This window comes from Thunnus thynnus, chromosome 16 (genome assembly GCF_963924715.1).
Source record: "Thunnus thynnus chromosome 16, fThuThy2.1, whole genome shotgun sequence".
Taxonomy (NCBI): domain Eukaryota; kingdom Metazoa; phylum Chordata; class Actinopteri; order Scombriformes; family Scombridae; genus Thunnus; species Thunnus thynnus.
The window spans coordinates 9,072,318-9,091,273 of NC_089532.1; the positions used below are offsets into that span (position 1 = coordinate 9,072,318).

Sequence of the window (18,956 nt, forward strand, 5' to 3'; positions counted from 1 at the left end):
AATTGTTGTGCAATGTGTAAAGCACAATTTTGAAGTACTTTACTTTAGTATTTCAATTTGATGCTACTTTATACTTTCACTCCACTACATTTATTTGACAGCTTTAGTTACTTTTCCAATGAAGATTTGATATAATGGATAATATAACAAGCTTTTAAAATACAACACATTGTTAAAGATGAAACCAGTGGTTTCCAACATTTTTGGCGATTGACGTCTTACAAAAAGCAGTGTGTAGTCTGGATCACATTTCAGATGTCTATGAGTTGTTAACAGCTGCACCAGTCAATAGTGATTTTTCCCTCTAGACTTCTCACATGGTTTCATTTCAATAAATGTTCAAATGATCCAATATTTCACCAAAAATCAAAGATTAGAGAAAAAGTGCAGAAACCAAAATAAGATTTGTGTATCAGAACTTTCTTTTTTCTTCTTTCCTCTCCCATTAATCATCTCATGACCCCTCAGATTTATCTGGTGACCCTTTGGAGGGGCCCGACCCCTAGGTTGGGAACCACTGGACTAAACTTTCTAACTGTATATAAAGTAGTTCAAACTAGCTCCACCTGCAGGAGCTACAACAGTAGCATGCTGCTTACACACTGATGCTTCAGTATTAATAATCTAATGATGTCATATATAATAATATATCAGTCAGAGGAACCAAACCATTACTTTTACTGCAACAAGCTGATAATACTCATGTACTTTTACTTAAGTAGGATTTCTCATGCAGGACTTTTACTTGGAGTATTTTTACATTGCTGTATTGGTACTTTTACTTAAGTAAAGGATCTGAATAGTTTTTTTCACTGCTGCCTTTTAGACATGCAAAGTAGTGTAGCTGAATTCAAGAATGAATCCGCTTCATATTATTTGCAGAGTGTTTTTTTTAACAGCCCCACACAGACTATTGGTCTGTCACCTTGCAAATATTGGATTGAGCAAGGTTTGTTAGGTTGCTACCTGTCTGATAATGTATATACTTACCTACATTATACCTATAAGTCATATACACTATAAGGATTTTTGTTTGCTGTTTCAATCAGTACTTAATGTCAATCAATTATTGAATAACTATCAAAACTTAAGAAAGTCATGCAGATTGCTCATTGTGTGATTTAATATTCTACAAAACATACATACAGTTGTGTTAGGCTGCTGTTTTGATTTTATTGTTACATATTTAGAGCGGGCTTCTGCATGGTTGCATTATGGTAAGATGCCAGTGTGATGCTGATTGATGATGATAATGTTTGGTAACTTTTTCTCACAAATTTGTACTGTTTGGTTTCACTTTAATCTTTAATCACATGAAGGACAAACAAGTTATCTGAACAAAACATGTGGCCAAAATTTAAATATTAAATCTGAGTACATCCACAACTCCTCAGTGGGATAGGTGCTGGATACAAAATTCAATTAAAGTGCTCCCTTTAATTTTATTAGCAGCATTTCGACCAACTACAGGGTTTCTTCAGGCACATTTTATATTATCAGTCAGGGTGATGGGCATATTATGGCAAAGATTTGCGCTAAACCCATTTTATACTTTCACTTTGAAGGCAGATCGTATAATTTCCGGTCACATTTAGTCTTTTTACGGTTAACTTGACGCAGCTCGCAGCATCCAGACCGTGAGACGGTGCGACGCTCCAATCAGAGGCGCTGAGTGAAGGCTTGGTCGCCTAAGCAACCAATTACTTTAGGCTCAGGGCGTGCCCACTGTGAGGAGGCTGTACCACTATCAGAGGAAGAGGGTGGGCTGTGAGAGAGCAGGAGAGAGACGCCGGCTAATAGACTATTATGATGTAAGATCATCACTCTTATCATGGACTTAATGGCTTAAATGTCACCATGAGCATTAATTGGATTTATTAATCTATTTAGGATTTATTTAACAGCCTGGTCATCTTAATATGTTATCTTAACATGATTTATGCTTGACCTGCAACACTTAAATAAAAATAAATGGAGGAAAAAGCAACATAAAAGATAAATTATACATTTATGAGCGTATGGCATTAGTAAGGCGTGTAAGTGCAAGTCCATAATCTCTGTCTGACTGAAGGCTGCACTGAAGAGCTTTTCGGTGGCAACATGATCAGAGAGTAGCTGTAGGGCAACACCCTTATTTAGAGCACCAAAGGTGGTGAAGACCCAGGTGTCAGGATATTGAGGAACAAAATCCCCTGCTGGAGGGCACAGTAGCATGGAAACTGGGCCTGAATATTGATGTGTACGTCACTCCACCTCCCCTGTTTTAGTCTCTGATCGTCAAGAGTCATGAAAGCATTAATTATGATTGGAGTATTATGAAGTTCTGTGTTCATGAAAGCCCATTTCTGCTTTTTTTTTCCCTCAAAATTATATTTATTATCTCATAATTACAATATAGTTTCTCATGTTTATAAGGCTTTTGTTCTATTTAAGCATCCCAGTAAGCCATGACAGTGTGACAGTGCATGTACAATGAATGAAATTGAAGCAACTAAATGTAATTCAGTCATCATTTTTATTATTTACACTTATACATTTTTCCTACTGTGACATGTGAGAATCTTTTCTGTGAAAAAAGGCCTATTGGTTTAGCTGCTAATTCAATTGTTTCAAAGCACCTGTGAGAGTCTGCATTGTCAAACATGTCGGTGCCACACTATATAAAGTGCACGGATTCACCATTAATGTCCTAATTATAGGTCAGGTTCATTTTTATTAACTATAAATGAAAAAAAAGAACAGGAGGTGGCAGAGTTTTGCACAAAAACAATACATTTATTCAAGTGTTCTCCAGCACAAGTACATACGGAGCCTTTATGTTCTCTCTGGACACTAAACATAAGTATGGGGAAGGGGCGGGGGTAGGGGTGGGGGTGGGGGGGTTTCAAAGTGGAGAATGACTGCTACATTTGCTGTACGAACTGGTCTTGAGGAAAAAGCATATAGGCCATAAACAGTTATGACAAAGAAAGTCACACAGAGTGTCAACAGTATCACCGAATATAGAATTATTGACCTGCCTTGAACAGTGAAATGAAATGTTGTTGCTGATAAAAAAAAAACAAAACAAAAAAAACAAAAAAAAACAAATAAGCATCAATTTAAAACGACATTCTGAAAACAGACATGGAGAATATTACGGCATGGAATGTAGGATTAAGAAGCAATGCGTATTAAGCATACATTATGCTACAGTAAAAGTTATTACCGTTTTTTTTTCTCACACGATTTTCCCACAGATAAGCACCGACTACAGCAATCTCTAGTCTAAAACAATATAGGAAACCTTTCATTATTTGTTATCCTTATTTTTTCAAGTACAAAGTTAAAATGCCTTTGTTAATATATTTATATGAGTGAAATAATAGTTCTTTTCCATTACTACAAGGAACTTAAAAACAGTCATTGTCAAGACATGTTTATTTCTCTTCCAATCAAATATATTTTTCTTGATTAGATAAAATGTTTAGCACCATCGGAAAACACCTACAATCCCTCTTTTTAAAGTCTTACAAAAGAAACAGAAGCAAAAAACACCACCATGTAGGGCTGTGCAGTGAAGTTGAGACCGTTCATCTTAAAGCTGTCCATAGGCCACTATTAAGATCACATGACATTAAATCTGGATTCACTTGACACAAACAAATCAGTACGAAAAAAGTAGACTTAGAGTCTCCCTACAGCTAATGCTCAAAGCAAGTTTTGAATCAAATTTGTCACTTGATTTTTATTTTTAACCTAAGATTTTTTTTTTCTAATTTGATGATATATATTAGCAAAGAATTATATTTGTACATCTCATACGTAATTAAAAAAAAAAAAAAAAAAAAAAAAAGATAAAAACAAATTGAAAACAGCAACCGGAAAACTCTATGTACAAAATGTACAAACATGAGGGGATGTAATTATCATAGGAGGAGGGGGGTAAATAACATCTGGTCAAAATATCACAAAGCACAAGGACTCATATTGAGCCCTGTGTGCATGGACAAAAATGATGGCAATAAGGTCACTTAAGAACTTAATTACATTAAGAAATTAAATTTCAAATTTTGAATCTTAAATATGATATAGATAAGCGATAGCATCTGTTTTTATTACCCTCTTTACTCTTTGAGTGCTGACATCTCGTCAGCCACTGTGTCAGTTTTTCGTTTTGACAAACTGAAGCCTAAATCCTCCATGTTTAGCTTAGAGGTTACAATCAAGAGAATTTAGTTTGTGAATGTAATCCAAATTTGGATCAGCACTTAAATTTGTCAACATGACGACTACGGTTTATCAGGGAAATGGCCGAGGGCCAACTGTCCTTCACAAGGGACAAAATATTATACAAAGCATGTGACATAGTTCTTGAACTCTGTCTTACATTTTACAATCTCAATAGAAATAGACGTTCTTTGAATCTGGGTAGTAACATACTGTATCGCTGCTTTAAAACAGAGAACAATATGGATGATGGAAGAAGGGAAAAGGGTTCGGGGTAGCAAATGTCAATCCATCTACTGTACAATGAGTCAAATAACATGGGTTTCACATATCAAAATCCATTCTTTCACTTCTGTTGGCACAGCCCTACTGTATACAAAAAGTATTACACGAGGGTAGATCAGTTCACATCATAAAACGAAACAAAAACAATTCACAAGAACCAATATTTTTTTTTTAAAAATATCAAGAAAAAAAAGAAAGTATACATATAAAAGTGCTTTATAATGTTGATAAAACAGCACAAAATTGCTATAAAAAGGTAGAAGAACTTTGTGAAGCCGCACCATATTGTTGAGGATTTGCACCTGACAGTTTTTCAGTTTAGAGAGGTGGTAGTTGAGGAGGAGAGTTACCCGGCCTGGCCACCCTCCCTCCAGCGACCACGCTTACTAACAGTTGTACAGTAATGTCATTGGTCAGGATGAAACTAGAAAAAAGTAGCTCACCACAGACTTTGATCTTAAGTTTTTTTTTTTTTTCTTCGAATGACAGAAAACATCATTTCCCATGTGGCTAGCTTCACTTTCTGTTTGTGCAGATCCAGGCAGTGAGCCTGAATGTAGCAAGGCTGAGAGATTAAATGAGCACCAGTAAAAACTGTATAAAAGCTGTAAAATGCAGAAAAGAGGACACGCTCTATTTTGCAGTCTACTGTCTGTCACTTCTCTGTTTCCTGTGAAGTGAACAAAACGGCACAGAACAGAATTTTTTTTTTTTCATTAAGTGTAAAAACATCAAACACAAGTTTTTCCAGCAACAGGTTTAAGAGCTCCGTATTGTCTAAAGTTGTAGTGCCACATGGGCTATGATGTTTCTCATCATCGTGGAGCACCATGGTATTGTAACCATATTACAGTAGTACCTTTATTACCTTCAGTTGTGTATAGAAACTGTAAACAAAGAGGTATATGTGATCTGGTGTTTTGGATTCTCAGAGACACAGCTCTCCTGACACTGAAGAAAATCTGCTTTCTCTTCACATCTCTGTGAGGCTCAGTAGCTGGAAGCATGGCTGCACTGCAGGTGGGAATCTCGCAGCCCCCGACGTACAGTACGCTCACACAGCAGAAACATTTCACATATCTCAAAACCATTTCCTATCTGTCTGGTGTTTCCCATCGCGTTACCGTCTCTTTTAAAATACATGTTTAGCACTTTTCTGTCTCAGTGTCTTGAGAAGAAAGCATAGTCTCAAGTATAGCTTGCACAAACAAATCAACAATACTTGATAACACTGCTAAAAGGTAAAATGACATATCAAAATTAAATAGAATAAGAATTACAATTCAAATACAAGAAATAATGTGAAATCTACGTCAATGTTTTCGCTTGCAAATTATACAAGAGTATAATTTGAGGATCAAGGCTCTTATTTCTAGTCACAACATACAGTTGTAGTTCCTAAATGGTTCAGAGCGAGTGCTCTTGCTGCTCAAACACAGGCAAAGTAATCTTTGAGTGGTGCAAACAGGTGGCGGATGACCGGCACGCTCCAGGACCTGCCGAGGAGCCTCTGCCTTGCCAGTCGGCTCATGTTGGACACGTCCGTATAGTGGACTGGGAAGCCAAAGATCCTGGCAGGGAAAACAGCCACACCAGCAAATATAGAAACAAACAGAACAGACGGGAGGGCAGACAGACAGATAGCCAATTAGGGAAAGACACAGGAAGATCATTTTGAGGTTTTGATCTCTGAAAGAGTAAACAAAGGTCGTTTGAAGGACGGTTTTTATGTTCACATACCTCTCCATCTCAGTGCACCAGAGTATGTCTTCCTTCTCGTTCATGAAGACAGGGAAGTGCTGGTCCTTGCCCTGCTTGATGGAATTAGACCTGGTGGTGATGGTCCTCACCTTGTCAAACTGATGGAGAAAAAAGGAGGGAAAACATTAGTCCACAAATACAACTCTGTTTCTTCCTCCCTTGTTACACATCAAAGCTACAAAACCTACAAATTTTACTCTTTCATCACATACTCAGCTCTGTAACCACTCAATCTAAATTTCATCTCACGGTCTTCTCATGAACGTAAGTAATCTTGCTTTTAATTTGATCATCTTATATTATTAATTTCTAGTTGACATTGTGGGTGTATGTGATGTGTTATTATGTGTAGCTTTGTATTTTGTATAATGTGTCCTTTGTGTTTTTTTGCTTTGTACTGTTTGTTATTGTGCTATTATATGTTTTAATTGTAAGGGACTGTAGATGAAAATTAGCTTTAAGCTAACTCTTAAGCTAACATTTATGTTTCACACTGTACATGGTCCCATTAAACACAACACAAAAACATGATTTCTCAGTACCTCTTTCTGCCACTGGGAGCCACCAGAGTGTGCAGTTGCTTACTCCTGCTCTGAGCCATCTCATCAAATCAATAAGTCATGTGTGTTTTGTTTTGGGGTTGTTGGTTTTTTTTGCATGCATCACTCAATATGATATCCTACAGTACTGATTGTCACAAACTGAAACTCTGATGGTTTCCATGGTTTTTAAAGCTAGAGATGCCAGAAAAAAGACAATTTCTCTTACATTGATCAGGTAACTAAATTCTCTTTTTTCCAAAGAAATGAACAGTGCAAAGTTGTATGCAGGACATCCAGAATGCCTCAAGTTCTTGACATTTCACCCAGGTGATGATGATGCATGCACTTCTTGTTGTCGTATATTTTGTGAGGCCAAATTATCACACAAATACCTTAGCAGTCCTGCCGTGTTCTAAACAGTCCTGGAGGTCCAGCCTGTCGGTGTACATGGCAGACAAAGGCCTGAAGAGGAGAAAGAACAAAAACCACACATTATATTTAGACATATGAATTTGGACTTCATTTATAAAAGCTGCCATGCCGTTGCAGAATGTTCATTTTGCTGTTTGTGGTCTGGTTAGCCATGAATGTATGGAGGCGGATGTCATGTCGAGAATGCTGTACAATGCATTCCTGCGTCAAAATAACCCTTTTCTGCATCCGACTGGATGAACTCACTGCTTTTTGGGAACTCATTGGTCTTTGCTTTTCATTTTCTTTTTTTTAATTCTCTTTTTATTGAGATGGATATTCATATATCCACCAAACATTTTATTGTCTATTATACATTTTTCTTTTTTTTTTTTTAGCATGAAAGATATCCTCAAAAAAAAAGGAGAAACATAAAATAAAATAAAAAGGACTGATTTCAAGATACTGTATATGCATAAACACATACATATGTACACATCCGTATATCCATACTTACCACTTAGTATGGATACTAAGTGGGGCAGCTGTTGTTCAGGAGGTAGAGCTGGTCATCCATTAATCGGAAGATCGGCGGTTCGATTCCCAGCTCCTTCAGTCAGCATGTCAAAGTGTCCTTGGGCAAGATACTGAACCCCAAATTGCTCCTAATGGCTGTGCCATCGGTGTGTGAGTGTGTGTGAATGAATTAAGATTCTCCTCCTGATGACCTGTTGGCACCATGCACGGTAGCCATCAGTGTATGAATGTGTGTGTAAATGGATGAATGTTGGCATGCAGTATAAAGCGCTTCGAGTGGTTGTACGACTAGAGCGGTGCTATGTAAGTGCAGTCCATTTACCATATATTATATATATATATATATCCATCCATAAACTTTCAATCAGTCATTTAAATGAAATAAAGAAAATGAAAGCACAGTGAAGAATATTTTCGATTCTTCCTCCTTTTTTTTTATCCATGTACCTACATGTACGCTGTACAATACCCCGAACAATACATTTTTACTTCTGTCAGAGTAGAGATTTTTAAAAATTGCCAGTGTAGCGAGTAAAAGAACGTTTCAAAATCTCCAGCGATGACCAAAAGACCAAAGGGGTTCTCTGATTTACGCACTCTATCATATTAAGTCATAAAATCATATAAAGTCTGACCTAATCAGTGATAATATATTCAATCCGATTTACTCAGATGCTATTAAATTTGTCAACTTCTCCACCGTATATATTATATTATGTATTACATCAGCCCAGTCCTCAACCTTAGGTACATCTGTCTTCAGCCATTTTCTGGTAATAGCTTTTTTACTTGCAATTAACATGATCTTAAACATATGTTTGTCTCCAAATCTTGTAAGTCCTATGTTCATTTTCCCCCAAGTATAAAACCTCAAATGTAAGTGGAACTTCTACTTTACTTCTAACTTATTTTCTCCGTACATTTCTTTATAAAACATGGAAGTGATCGGCTTTATTTGCTCTGTATAATCTCCAACACCTTGTACCTTGATATTTTTTCTGTGTTATAAAAAAATCTTGTAATATTTTTCCATTTGTATTCTCTCCAAGAGAAGGAGCAAGTTGTTTTCCACTGTTGCTCATTAATCTCTTCCCATTTGTCCACTGATAACACAACATCTGCCTCTTTCTCTCATTTTTCTTTTATAAAATGCATCATTTCATTTTTAATTTTCCACTCCAATATAATTTCGAAATTAACTTTCTACCCGATTCATATACCGAGGTAAACAACTTCTAACTCTAACCCATCTAGATTCTCTCTTCTTGTTGTTTGCTCTAAATAATATTTCAGTTGCAAGTATCTATGAAAGTCATGATTGGTTAAGCCATATTGATCCTTTAATTCTTGAAAGCTTTTGAAGGTCCCCTTTCTAAGTTTTAAACCTCTTATTTGTTCTATTTGGTATAAACTCTGAATCATATGCAATCCATTGAAAATACGCTACTTTGTGCTTTCAAGCTATTCTTTGTGATTATTTTGAACCAAATCTTAAGAGATGCGGCCAACCACGGATTCATCTCCTCTCAGAGGTGTTTTCTCAGTTCATTATCACCTATTATAGCCTGTATAGAAACACCATCTGTTGTATTATCTTCAATTTCTCTCTATCTTGCTGAGTAGGAGGGATTGCACAGATTGAATAGTGTTTTTATTTGTGCAGCTTGACAATAGAACAAGGGAGAGCAAACCCTTCCTTAATTTTGGGTAATTGCAAAGTTCTATACCTGGTTCTCGGTCTCTTTCCTCGCCAAATATATCTCAAAATCATTTTATCCCATTCAATTAAATATTTGTCTGTTACCTCCACAGATACAGTGACTTTGGAAGAATCTTCATTTTAATCACCTCAACTCTTGAGTTGATGCTCAGAAAAGGGATTAAGACTCAGATTCAAGTATCGGATTTTATTCTGGAGAGTAACAGATCATAACTGATAGATTTTAACTGACTCAAGTCTTGTGGTAGATTGAATCTAAGATATTTCATTGATTTCAATTCCCAGACAATTACATATCTTTCTCTGATGGCTTGATCTGGACTATAATTAAGGTCTAAGGACCAAAATGTTGTAAAGTGATTGACAGTGTGCAGGATTTTTTGGTCCTTTTACAGTCACAGTTTATGAAAAGATTTCCTGGAGTCTGTAGTCTGTAAGTCTGTAGACTGGTTGTACAAGGTTACAAATATTGGTGCTTATGAGCAAAACCAGTGAAGAATTCATGTTTTTTTATTTAGTTAATGTATTACTGCCGCAGTCACTATTTAATCTAGAATAATGTTAAAAGCTTGAGATTATGAGAGCAAATACATGTGGGCCCTGGTTTGAGGAGTTTCCTATTGTGTATATCAAAGGCTGCTGCTTCCCTCACCATTCACACACCAACCTGTTCATGCCAGGAAGGTTGCCCCAGAAGTAGCGAGCACGGTGGGCAGCAGACACCTCTTTGGCATCAATCATCACTGGGTTGCACTGAGGTTAAGAGAAAAAAACACCAGTCAGAGGGGAACCAAGGTATGAGGCTGTGCTACAGGATTATTACAGTGTAGTGAAATATATCAACTGTTTACGTAATAGCCCAGTATTACTGGTACTGAAAAAATATGTATATTTGAATATGTGGCTTCAATGCATTTTGCACATTTTTCATTTATTTTAAAAAGGGTTTCAGCGGTGGTAACAGCAATATAAAATATATTATGACCCACTGGTGAGTGTAAGGCTCTTTATTTTGCTTTTTTATGCTCTCTAGGATAGAAAATTAACTCAAGATTAAGACAATGTTCCCTCTCAACAGTCTGTGGCTCAAGAGAATGAAAACGTACCACAAGGGGGCATTCATAATCCATCAATCCTTGTGTCACTCATACTATATGTAGTTATGACAAGTTATGGCTTGTAAGATTAGGCCAGCATGACAATAATCTAACATGACAAGTTCAGCTGCTGTAGCAGAAATATAGGTGAAGAAGCTCACCTCTAGAAAGCGAGATATGTCCCTCTTATCGCTGACACCCATGGCGACCACGTTTTCAAAGAGCCAGAAGAAAGGCCGGTCTTCACCCGCCTTCGGCCGAGCCTCATGGAGCAGCCGGTAGAACTCAAAGAAGAGGCGGCCAGTGCCCTCTGTGGGACAGAAAAAGTCATTGAACAGAATGTTTAAGCACGAAAGAGGGCACATACTGATTATATTCTGATGACTTGTCTATTCAAATGTTGGAAAAACAGCATCACAAAGAGGTTTTACTCCTCTACTGTAAGTTTACTTGATAAACATTTTCATATAAAGCAAAAGGAGAGTGAACATGTTTAAACCTACCATAAAGACCTTTCCTTGCAGGGTTGACTATAGAGAGGTCATTGCATGGGCTTCCACCAATAACTAGGTCAAAAGGACCCCACTCATGTATCTGTATAGCGATAAGAGACAGAATCAACAGAGAGATAAATACAGATAGTAGTACAGATAATGGTTGTAAGATAAAGTGAACTGGCATTACACAGGTACAGGTACAATGTGCAACAACTGGCAAATACTAAGAACTAATTCACTTCTACTCTTAGAGTCAAACTTACATGTTTGCGTGTGACGTTCCTCACATCGCCAACATACATAATGCGACCCTGATGCCGGACGATACCCACAGTGATGGAGTCTTCACACACCTCTGAAGCTACATAGCGATCCACTTGGATGCCAAGTTCTTTTAGCACCAACAGGCCTGCACAGGACAGGGTCAAAGGTCAGACATTTTATAGACCAAATGACCAACCGATTAATCGATAATGAAAACAGTTAGTTGCAGCCCTACAATAATTAAAAAAAAATCTCATGCTGAGTATGCTGAAAGTGACCACTCAAATCCTAACTTTAATGCACATATGCTGCCTGCAAATCACTTTCCCCACCAATATAATGCTTTTGTATCAGCAATAGTGCAATCAAACATTGTTTTCTAGTGAGTCGTTTGATACAAAAATGCAAGTAATAAAAAATTTTGCAGTTATTTTGATTTATTTTTTTGACATTGAAATCAACTTAAAGTGTGAAGAAACATTTTTTTTCTTTTCACTGTAACTTTAGGAAATGATTAAAAAGGGGGAATTTAGTGTAAACTGATACAAACAGAACCTGTCATACAGACTTTGATTAGAGGAAACGGAGATCCGGTTCTTGTCTAACCTGTTGCGATGCCGTCAAATAGTGACAGCACACGAATGGGCTTCCTCTTCTCCACCATGACTGGGGGGTAAAGCTTTGGTGGATCCTGAAATACAACACCGAAAGAAGGGGGGGAAAGAATATGAGACACAAAATTTAAAAAAAAAAAAAAGACTCCTCAGTGAGACAGTTATTGGGGTTTTTTAGTCTGTGGGTGCTTTACTCACAAAATCTTGATCGTGATTATTTGCAAAGAAATGCTGGAGACGGCTGGGCCAGTCAGTGCGACGCTCCAGCAGGCCAAACACACCCTTTTGACTGCACATGTAGCAGTTCCACGGGTCCTCTTTGATGGCAGCTAGGGCCGCTCCTTGACCGACGAGGAGGTCAACACACTCCACACAGAAACACCTGAACACAGACGGAGGAGGTTTTTACTACAATGACTGACACATCTACTTATTTACTGTTTACTTCACAGAGCAAGGTCACAAAGTGCTTCACAAGAGTAAAACAGTAAAAAATAAGATCATAAAAACAGTAAAAAAACAAACAATAAAACATAAGCAACAAGAGACATTAAAAACACATAGAATTACAAAACACTCTACAGCACTAGGCTAGACAAAGGTCAGTCTGAATAATCTTCAGCTGCTTTTTAAAGGCATCAGACACCACAGATCGTATGTCTAGTGGAAGAAAGTTCCACAGTGTAGGAGCCACAACTTCAAAGGCATGATCACTTTTGTTTTAAGTCAAGAGCGAGGGACAACCAGTAAGCCCATCTCAGTGACCTGCTGGTGATATAAGGGTGGAGGTGCAGGTCACAGATCTGCACAGATGACCGATCATGCAGGGCTCCATATGTCAGTAGAAGAACCTTAAAATGAATCTTAAACTTGATGGGAAGCTGATGTAAAGAAGATATGATAGGGGTGATATGAGTTGTCCTGCTGGACCTAGCCGACAGCCTTGCAGCAGCGTTCTGGACCATTTGTACGACGGTCCAGGGACGACTTGCTGAGGCAGGTGAAAAGGTAATTACCGTAGTCCAGCCAGGATGGATCATCTCTAGCTCAGGCTGTGACACAACAAATCTGAGTTTGGCAATGTTTCGTAAATGGAAGAAACATGTTCGTGTCAACGATTTAATATGTTGATCGAAGTACGTAGCCTTATCAAATATAACACTGAGATGTCTAAGATTAGACTGTACAGCTGAAGAAAGGGACCCAATACACTGAGCAACCTTGGAAACTATACTATTTGAAGTGGTGATTAGGATGTCAGTTTTATCTGCGTTTAGCTGTAAAAAATTGTTAGCCATCCAGTCCTTAATTGCAAAACAGCTAGTTTGTCTTATCAGGCTTAAAAGAGACATATAGCTGAATATCATCAATGTAGCAGTGATATGAAATACCTTTAAATTTGCTAATAATGTGACATAAAGAAAGCATATACATAGCAAATAATATAGGACCCAAGACAGAACCCTGGGGCACACCACAGGAAAGAGCAGCATTTTCATACATGTAGGCACCATGGGACACAGATAAACTCCTATCTGAGAGATAGGAAGAGAATAAATCCAGGGTACTCCCAGAGACACCCACCCACTGCCTAAGCCTTTCGGTCAGGATGCTGTGATCTACCGTATCGAAAGCTGCACTAAGATCTAGCAGCGCCAAAACACAGCATTCACCCACATCAGAAGACATCGTTATGTCATTGGAGACTCAGAGAAGAGCTGTTTCAGTGGAATGCTCCTGATGGAAAACAGACTGGAACTGATCTAAAATGCTGTGTGCAGTCAAGAAAGCAGAGAGCTGTTTGGCAATAACTTTCTCTACTTTCTCACAAGAAGCTAATGTTCATAATGTTGAGTAAATGCATGTCACTATAAACACTAGTTACTTTACTAAACTATCCAACTGGCTCGTTAGCTGCCTAGCAAGGCCAATAAACACCTGTTAGTGCAGGCTGTACAGTAAAGGCAACTTTAGACAACAACAATTGTGTTTATCGTAAGTTTACTGCATGTCGCATTGTGCGCCTATAAGAACATCATGGTCACAATCTGACAGGCTGTTAGATTGTACGCTGAATATGTGGTGAATGGTAGCACTACGATGTGAATAGAAAAAAGTATATGAAAGCTGAGGCACAACATGTCATGGACGTATCAAGGAGGATGAGTGTATTTTCCCCCTAAAAACTGCACTTACGAAATGTCACGTTTGTGTCATATTCACTGTCATTTCATATTGTATACTGATAGATCTGTTTGTAGATGTGGGTCGTAGCATTAGTCACATTGTAAGAATTTGGTCCTAAACTTCTGACACAGTCAGAATTCTGCCTCAGGCTGTCTTTGGCCAGCAAAACTCCAAATCGGTCACTGGTGGACAAGTCTCTGTGCGATCTAGGACACTGTTTTGGATTGACAACCAAATATTTAACAATGTTTCTCTCGTGATTGTAAACTTTCATCTCAGACAGCCCAAAATCACACAGAGCCTAAACAGTAACCCAACAATAGCATACATTTTCTAAACAAACCTTTACAAGGAGCCTGGCAAAGCCATCCTAAAAGTTTTGCATCTCTCATTCTGACAAGGCCATGGTTGAATTTTTTTAAAGACCTATGACATTTAATTAATAACCTGTATAATAGATGATAAAATGACTTTCTAAATCAATCAGAGGTCAGAAACAGGCCACAGAGTTGCATAATCAGGCTTTGTTTTATATCTACAGAGCCTTGTTTAAATGGTTTTGAATGAGGTTTGGGAGTTTTGAGAGGCAGCAAGTTGTCATCAAAATGTCATCTAAATGTCAAGCCATCATCTAAACACACAGCAAGCCTTTGTTTGCTGATTGGTCCAACATGTTTCGTTCTGACAAAGCTTAATCTGTTCTCAGTGGTATTTTTCTACACTTAAAGTCTGAATATGTGGGGATACTTTATCAGATAAGTTCTTCATCATTAACACTGGTCTATTCAACTGTCATACAACTGTCATACAACCACACTTTATATAATATTTATGATCAGCCGCTGCTCTACTGGACCTCCGTGATGGCGCCTGACATTGCTGCTATGGCAGCTACAAAGCCTCTGTTGTGTTTTCAATGTGTGTGCTGTACTTAAAATAGAAATGAGACAGTTGTTTTTAGATACCATGGCACTCCCAACCGTAATAAGCACATACAGTATGTTGCTTCGTTACACAAAGGATGCTATAAAATATGACTTAACCACAATACAACTGTCATCATTTGTAATCACACAGTTGATGAAGACATTGTGGCTTTTGGGGCTGACATCTATGCGCAACTTTGGACAGAGAATTTTATTTTACGGCTGCTATGACAGAGGTAATCTGGACAACGGATTACGCAGTAGAATCCAGTAGGAACCTCACCGACAACAGTTGTTGTTTCCACACATGAGCACCTCTCGTCCTCCGCAGCAGATAGTGCAGTACGACTGGTAACCATCGTCGTCATACTGATATGCACATTCTAGGAAGCAGTTCTGTGAAAAATCGTAAAAAATAAACAAGTCAGAAAATTTTATAGGCCAACATCAAGCGCTGTGAGTATTATTAGCAAGAAAGGAGCTGTGATATTTTACGACACAGTAGTTGGAGTCAAGTCCCAGACTTTTAATGACCTCTATCACAGCTTACCTTACAGCTCTGGCACATTCCTCCAGCAAACAGCGGGTGCTCAAGGCTAACATTCAGACTTCCACAGGAGATGCAGATGTCTGTAGAGGGAAAGTGCAGCATGTCAATGTTTAAAAGGCGGAGGTCAGAGAGGTGTGAATGCTCTGCTGTGACGCTCCAAATTTCACACTTCAATGAAATTATTTGAACATCTGTGGCGAAAGTATAGATCTAATGAGCTTAGTAGCTATGTTTGGAGAGAACACACAAAGGAGCCAGTAAGGCAATAAAAATCATGGAAATACTATGTTTTCCTCTTTTATCGCTTTATTGATGCAGCTTTACTTGTCAACAACAAGGCAAAGTGTAAGGCGTCTAAGTGTTCATCCCCTGAGAGGCCCCCCTGGTGCTGCTGCAACCTAGAGCACACAGAGGACACATCACTTACCCTCTATGCTGCGGCACTTTTGTCTCACTTCGTGAACGAGCCGCTCTGAAAACACAACAAAAGATACATCTGATGAGAAATGTAGGTTCACAAAATCCACACTAGACAATTAATATGTAAGGACAACAGTTGAAAGAAATATGTCTCCTCTCAGCCTCCAAATTTAGTTCAGAAAAAAACAAAACAAATGAAAATATGTGAAATTTCACAGGTTGAAACACAAGTAGATATTAATATGGTTGTAACAGACAATCTCAGAAACATATGTACATGTACAGTACACACATTTTAAGAAGTAAATGCACAATTAAGTTATATTACAAGTTAAACATTTCATTTTTTCAAGACATTTTTAAGTGTTTAAGTGTTAAAATACTTTAAGGTGTGTCTGCTTGCTCTTTGTATTCTACAAAGAAAACTATTTTGTAAATGAGATTTTTTTTTTGTGTAACAACTTGAGTCTGCTGATGTTTCTATGAGAATAAAATATACTAATGTCACCAACAAATAAAACATTAGATGCCAATTTACAAACATTCAGCAGCTCATTAATGTAAATTAGGAACAAAGGCCCTAACACTGACCCCTGTGGTACACCAAATTCTAGAAGAAGCCGTTGTTATAGAGACCCCCCAGTTCAGGATTCAAACTAACATAACTGTCACAGCATTACTAGCACTACAATTAAAAGTTGCATTGAATTCTTCACATGTACATTTACAGTTAAAAAAGCCTTCTTGCCTGGTGAAATATTTGAGTTCAGGGTCAAAGTTGGACCAATAATAAGATGCAAATGGATCTGACTCAGAACCAAGAGCGTGAGCAAGAGGAGTAGATAAGAGGTTAATATGTAAGAGGTGAGCCATATTATTACTATTGAGCGCCACATTATACAGAGAGCTTTGAAGCATTTGGCTTTAACATATTAATTTTAGATATTCTACAAACTTACCGATAGATATTCTAACATTAAGCGCTACCAGTGCCAGTACTTAAACTCAAACAAACATCTATTTAGTGACTTTGAAAGCCTTTTTGCCAGGTCACATCATTCAGTTTCATCCTAAATCTGCCACTCTAATGGGCCTCTTATCCATGTATTACTTCTCCGACCACTTACTCTAACCCTTAAATGGTTAAATGTACAATTCAACTTAGTCCTCCCCAAGGGGAGGAATATATAAGGAGTTCATGACTCCTATTTAACCTAATAAATGAGGCACCTTACCTCGTGTCCTTTCATCAATGATGTCCTTAACCTTGGGTTTCTCTGCTGTGCTTTTGCGGGGCTTTTTGGCTGGAGGAGGCGTATAGGCTGCTGCTTCTGGCTCTACCCACATCTCAGGGTAAACCTCTTTGTACGGGTTACGCTCCTCTGGGGTGCACAACATATTAGACAATTAGTATAACAAGAAATATTATGAATTATCAAATCATGAGCTTAATTTGAGACGACATCTATTAAAGGATGGGTTCACAAGTCTATCTTAAAACAATAATCAGGTGCCCAAACAAACATTGACACATGTTTATCTTGCTGTAATCATTCCTCCTGTTCAGATCAGCCATTAAATGATCCCTTCATAATGCACTTGCAGTGTAAGTGATGGGGTACAAAATCCACAGCCTTCATCTGTGCAAAAATGTATTCGAGTATTTCTCTGCTAGAAAAATTTTAATACAACACTACACTAATATGAGTTTCAGCCATCCAAAAATGTCAAATCAAGTGGATATCTTTTAAATTTAAAAGACTTTAAAGCCTTCTAAGTGCCATATTCCCTCTTTTTGCTACTATTCTTCCACTGCAGCAATAGAGAAACAATGTCCGGGAAAACACAAAGAGAGAAATTTATACTAAAAAGACTGTAACTGTGGAAGACACCCAATTTATTTGACTAACTCAGACAGTTGAAACTTCATATTAGCTTCAGATAAACTTTTAAATACATTTTTGCACAAAGCAATAACTGCAGATTTTGTCCCCTATCACTTTTGGAGGGAATCCTCTAATGGTCAGTATGAACAGGAGGAATGATTACAGCAAACAAAACCTATTTCAATGCTCATTTAGGCTCCCGACTATTGTTTCAAGACAGACTTGCAAAAAATTGTGAACTTGAACATCTTTTATCTGTAACAAATAAGGGAGCTGATACTCATGAGAAGTTTCTGGGAATTGAAGAATGTCAACACTCCCAGCTGCTGGCAACAAACTGAGAAACAAGGTCAAATATTCGAGCTTGACGTAGGCTTCCTCTTACCTTCGGGTGGCTCCAGGCCTTTGGGTCCAGTGGGCTGAAATCCTTTCATAGCCCAGTCAATCATCTGCTTGTTCAGCATTTCCACTGATTTGGAGGTTTCTGTCTCATCACTGTCAGGGCAGGCCATGAAGGCTTTGCCTGCCCGGCTGCTAGCCGACTACAAACACATTAAAGAAAATGTTTGACTGAAATTAACTGTTAATACATGTATAGTAAAGATCATCTGATAATCCAGTGTTTTAATTTTCTCAACTAAGGACTTCAGCTATCTACTATCCCTAAAAGAGGTTCGAATTTTTTTGAAATTACATTTTTTGCATCAGTATCACGATTTGTTAGATGCCTGGGCGAGACTTAAACAAGTGAAAACAACTGTATATTGTTATGGACTTAATGTCTGTTAGATATTTATAAAATGTGATAAGGAAGTGCTGCCATTATATAATTTTTGAGACCAATGAGCTCCATTTTATTGGCTATTTTCATGAGTAAATGGGGCTGCAGAAAATAATTCAAACTGACCCGGTGCTCTTGTACTCACCTCCAGCACTTCATAGATGGCTTTCTTGTACATGGGCTGCTTGTTATAAGTTGGTTGGTGAAAGGCATTGTTGAAGGAACTTAAAGGCAAGAGTTTCTCTACACAGACCTGAAAAAACAAACAG

At 37.8% G+C, this 18,956-nt stretch overlaps 1 protein-coding gene across 5 annotated transcripts in view; it reads right to left on the bottom strand.

Annotated features, from left to right (window-relative positions):
* Positions 1 to 2,496: 2,496 nt before the first annotated feature.
* The window catches only part of dnmt3ab (DNA (cytosine-5-)-methyltransferase 3 alpha b), a 54,877-nt gene continuing 38,417 nt past the window's right edge, over positions 2,497 to 18,956 (bottom strand). For 3 of the 5 annotated variants that reach the window (XM_067615136.1, XM_067615133.1, XM_067615134.1), the window contains 15 exons: positions 18,833 to 18,940; positions 18,292 to 18,448; positions 17,256 to 17,402; positions 16,028 to 16,072; positions 15,601 to 15,680; positions 15,334 to 15,446; positions 12,136 to 12,319; positions 11,930 to 12,014; positions 11,323 to 11,468; positions 11,066 to 11,156; positions 10,724 to 10,872; positions 10,118 to 10,218; positions 7,190 to 7,259; positions 6,235 to 6,353; positions 2,497 to 6,065 (listed from right to left, as the gene is read on the bottom strand). In XM_067615136.1, coding sequence (XP_067471237.1) covers positions 5,924 to 6,065; positions 6,235 to 6,353; positions 7,190 to 7,259; positions 10,118 to 10,218; positions 10,724 to 10,872; positions 11,066 to 11,156; positions 11,323 to 11,468; positions 11,930 to 12,014; positions 12,136 to 12,319; positions 15,334 to 15,446; positions 15,601 to 15,680; positions 16,028 to 16,072; positions 17,256 to 17,402; positions 18,292 to 18,448; positions 18,833 to 18,940 — 1,737 coding nt within the window. In that variant the 3' untranslated portion in view covers positions 2,497 to 5,923. The remainder of the gene's footprint in view (positions 6,066 to 6,234; positions 6,354 to 7,189; positions 7,260 to 10,117; positions 10,219 to 10,723; positions 10,873 to 11,065; positions 11,157 to 11,322; positions 11,469 to 11,929; positions 12,015 to 12,135; positions 12,320 to 15,333; positions 15,447 to 15,600; positions 15,681 to 16,027; positions 16,073 to 17,255; positions 17,403 to 18,291; positions 18,449 to 18,832; positions 18,941 to 18,956) is intronic. The other 2 variants (XM_067615137.1, XM_067615135.1) reach the window with 1 other exon arrangement.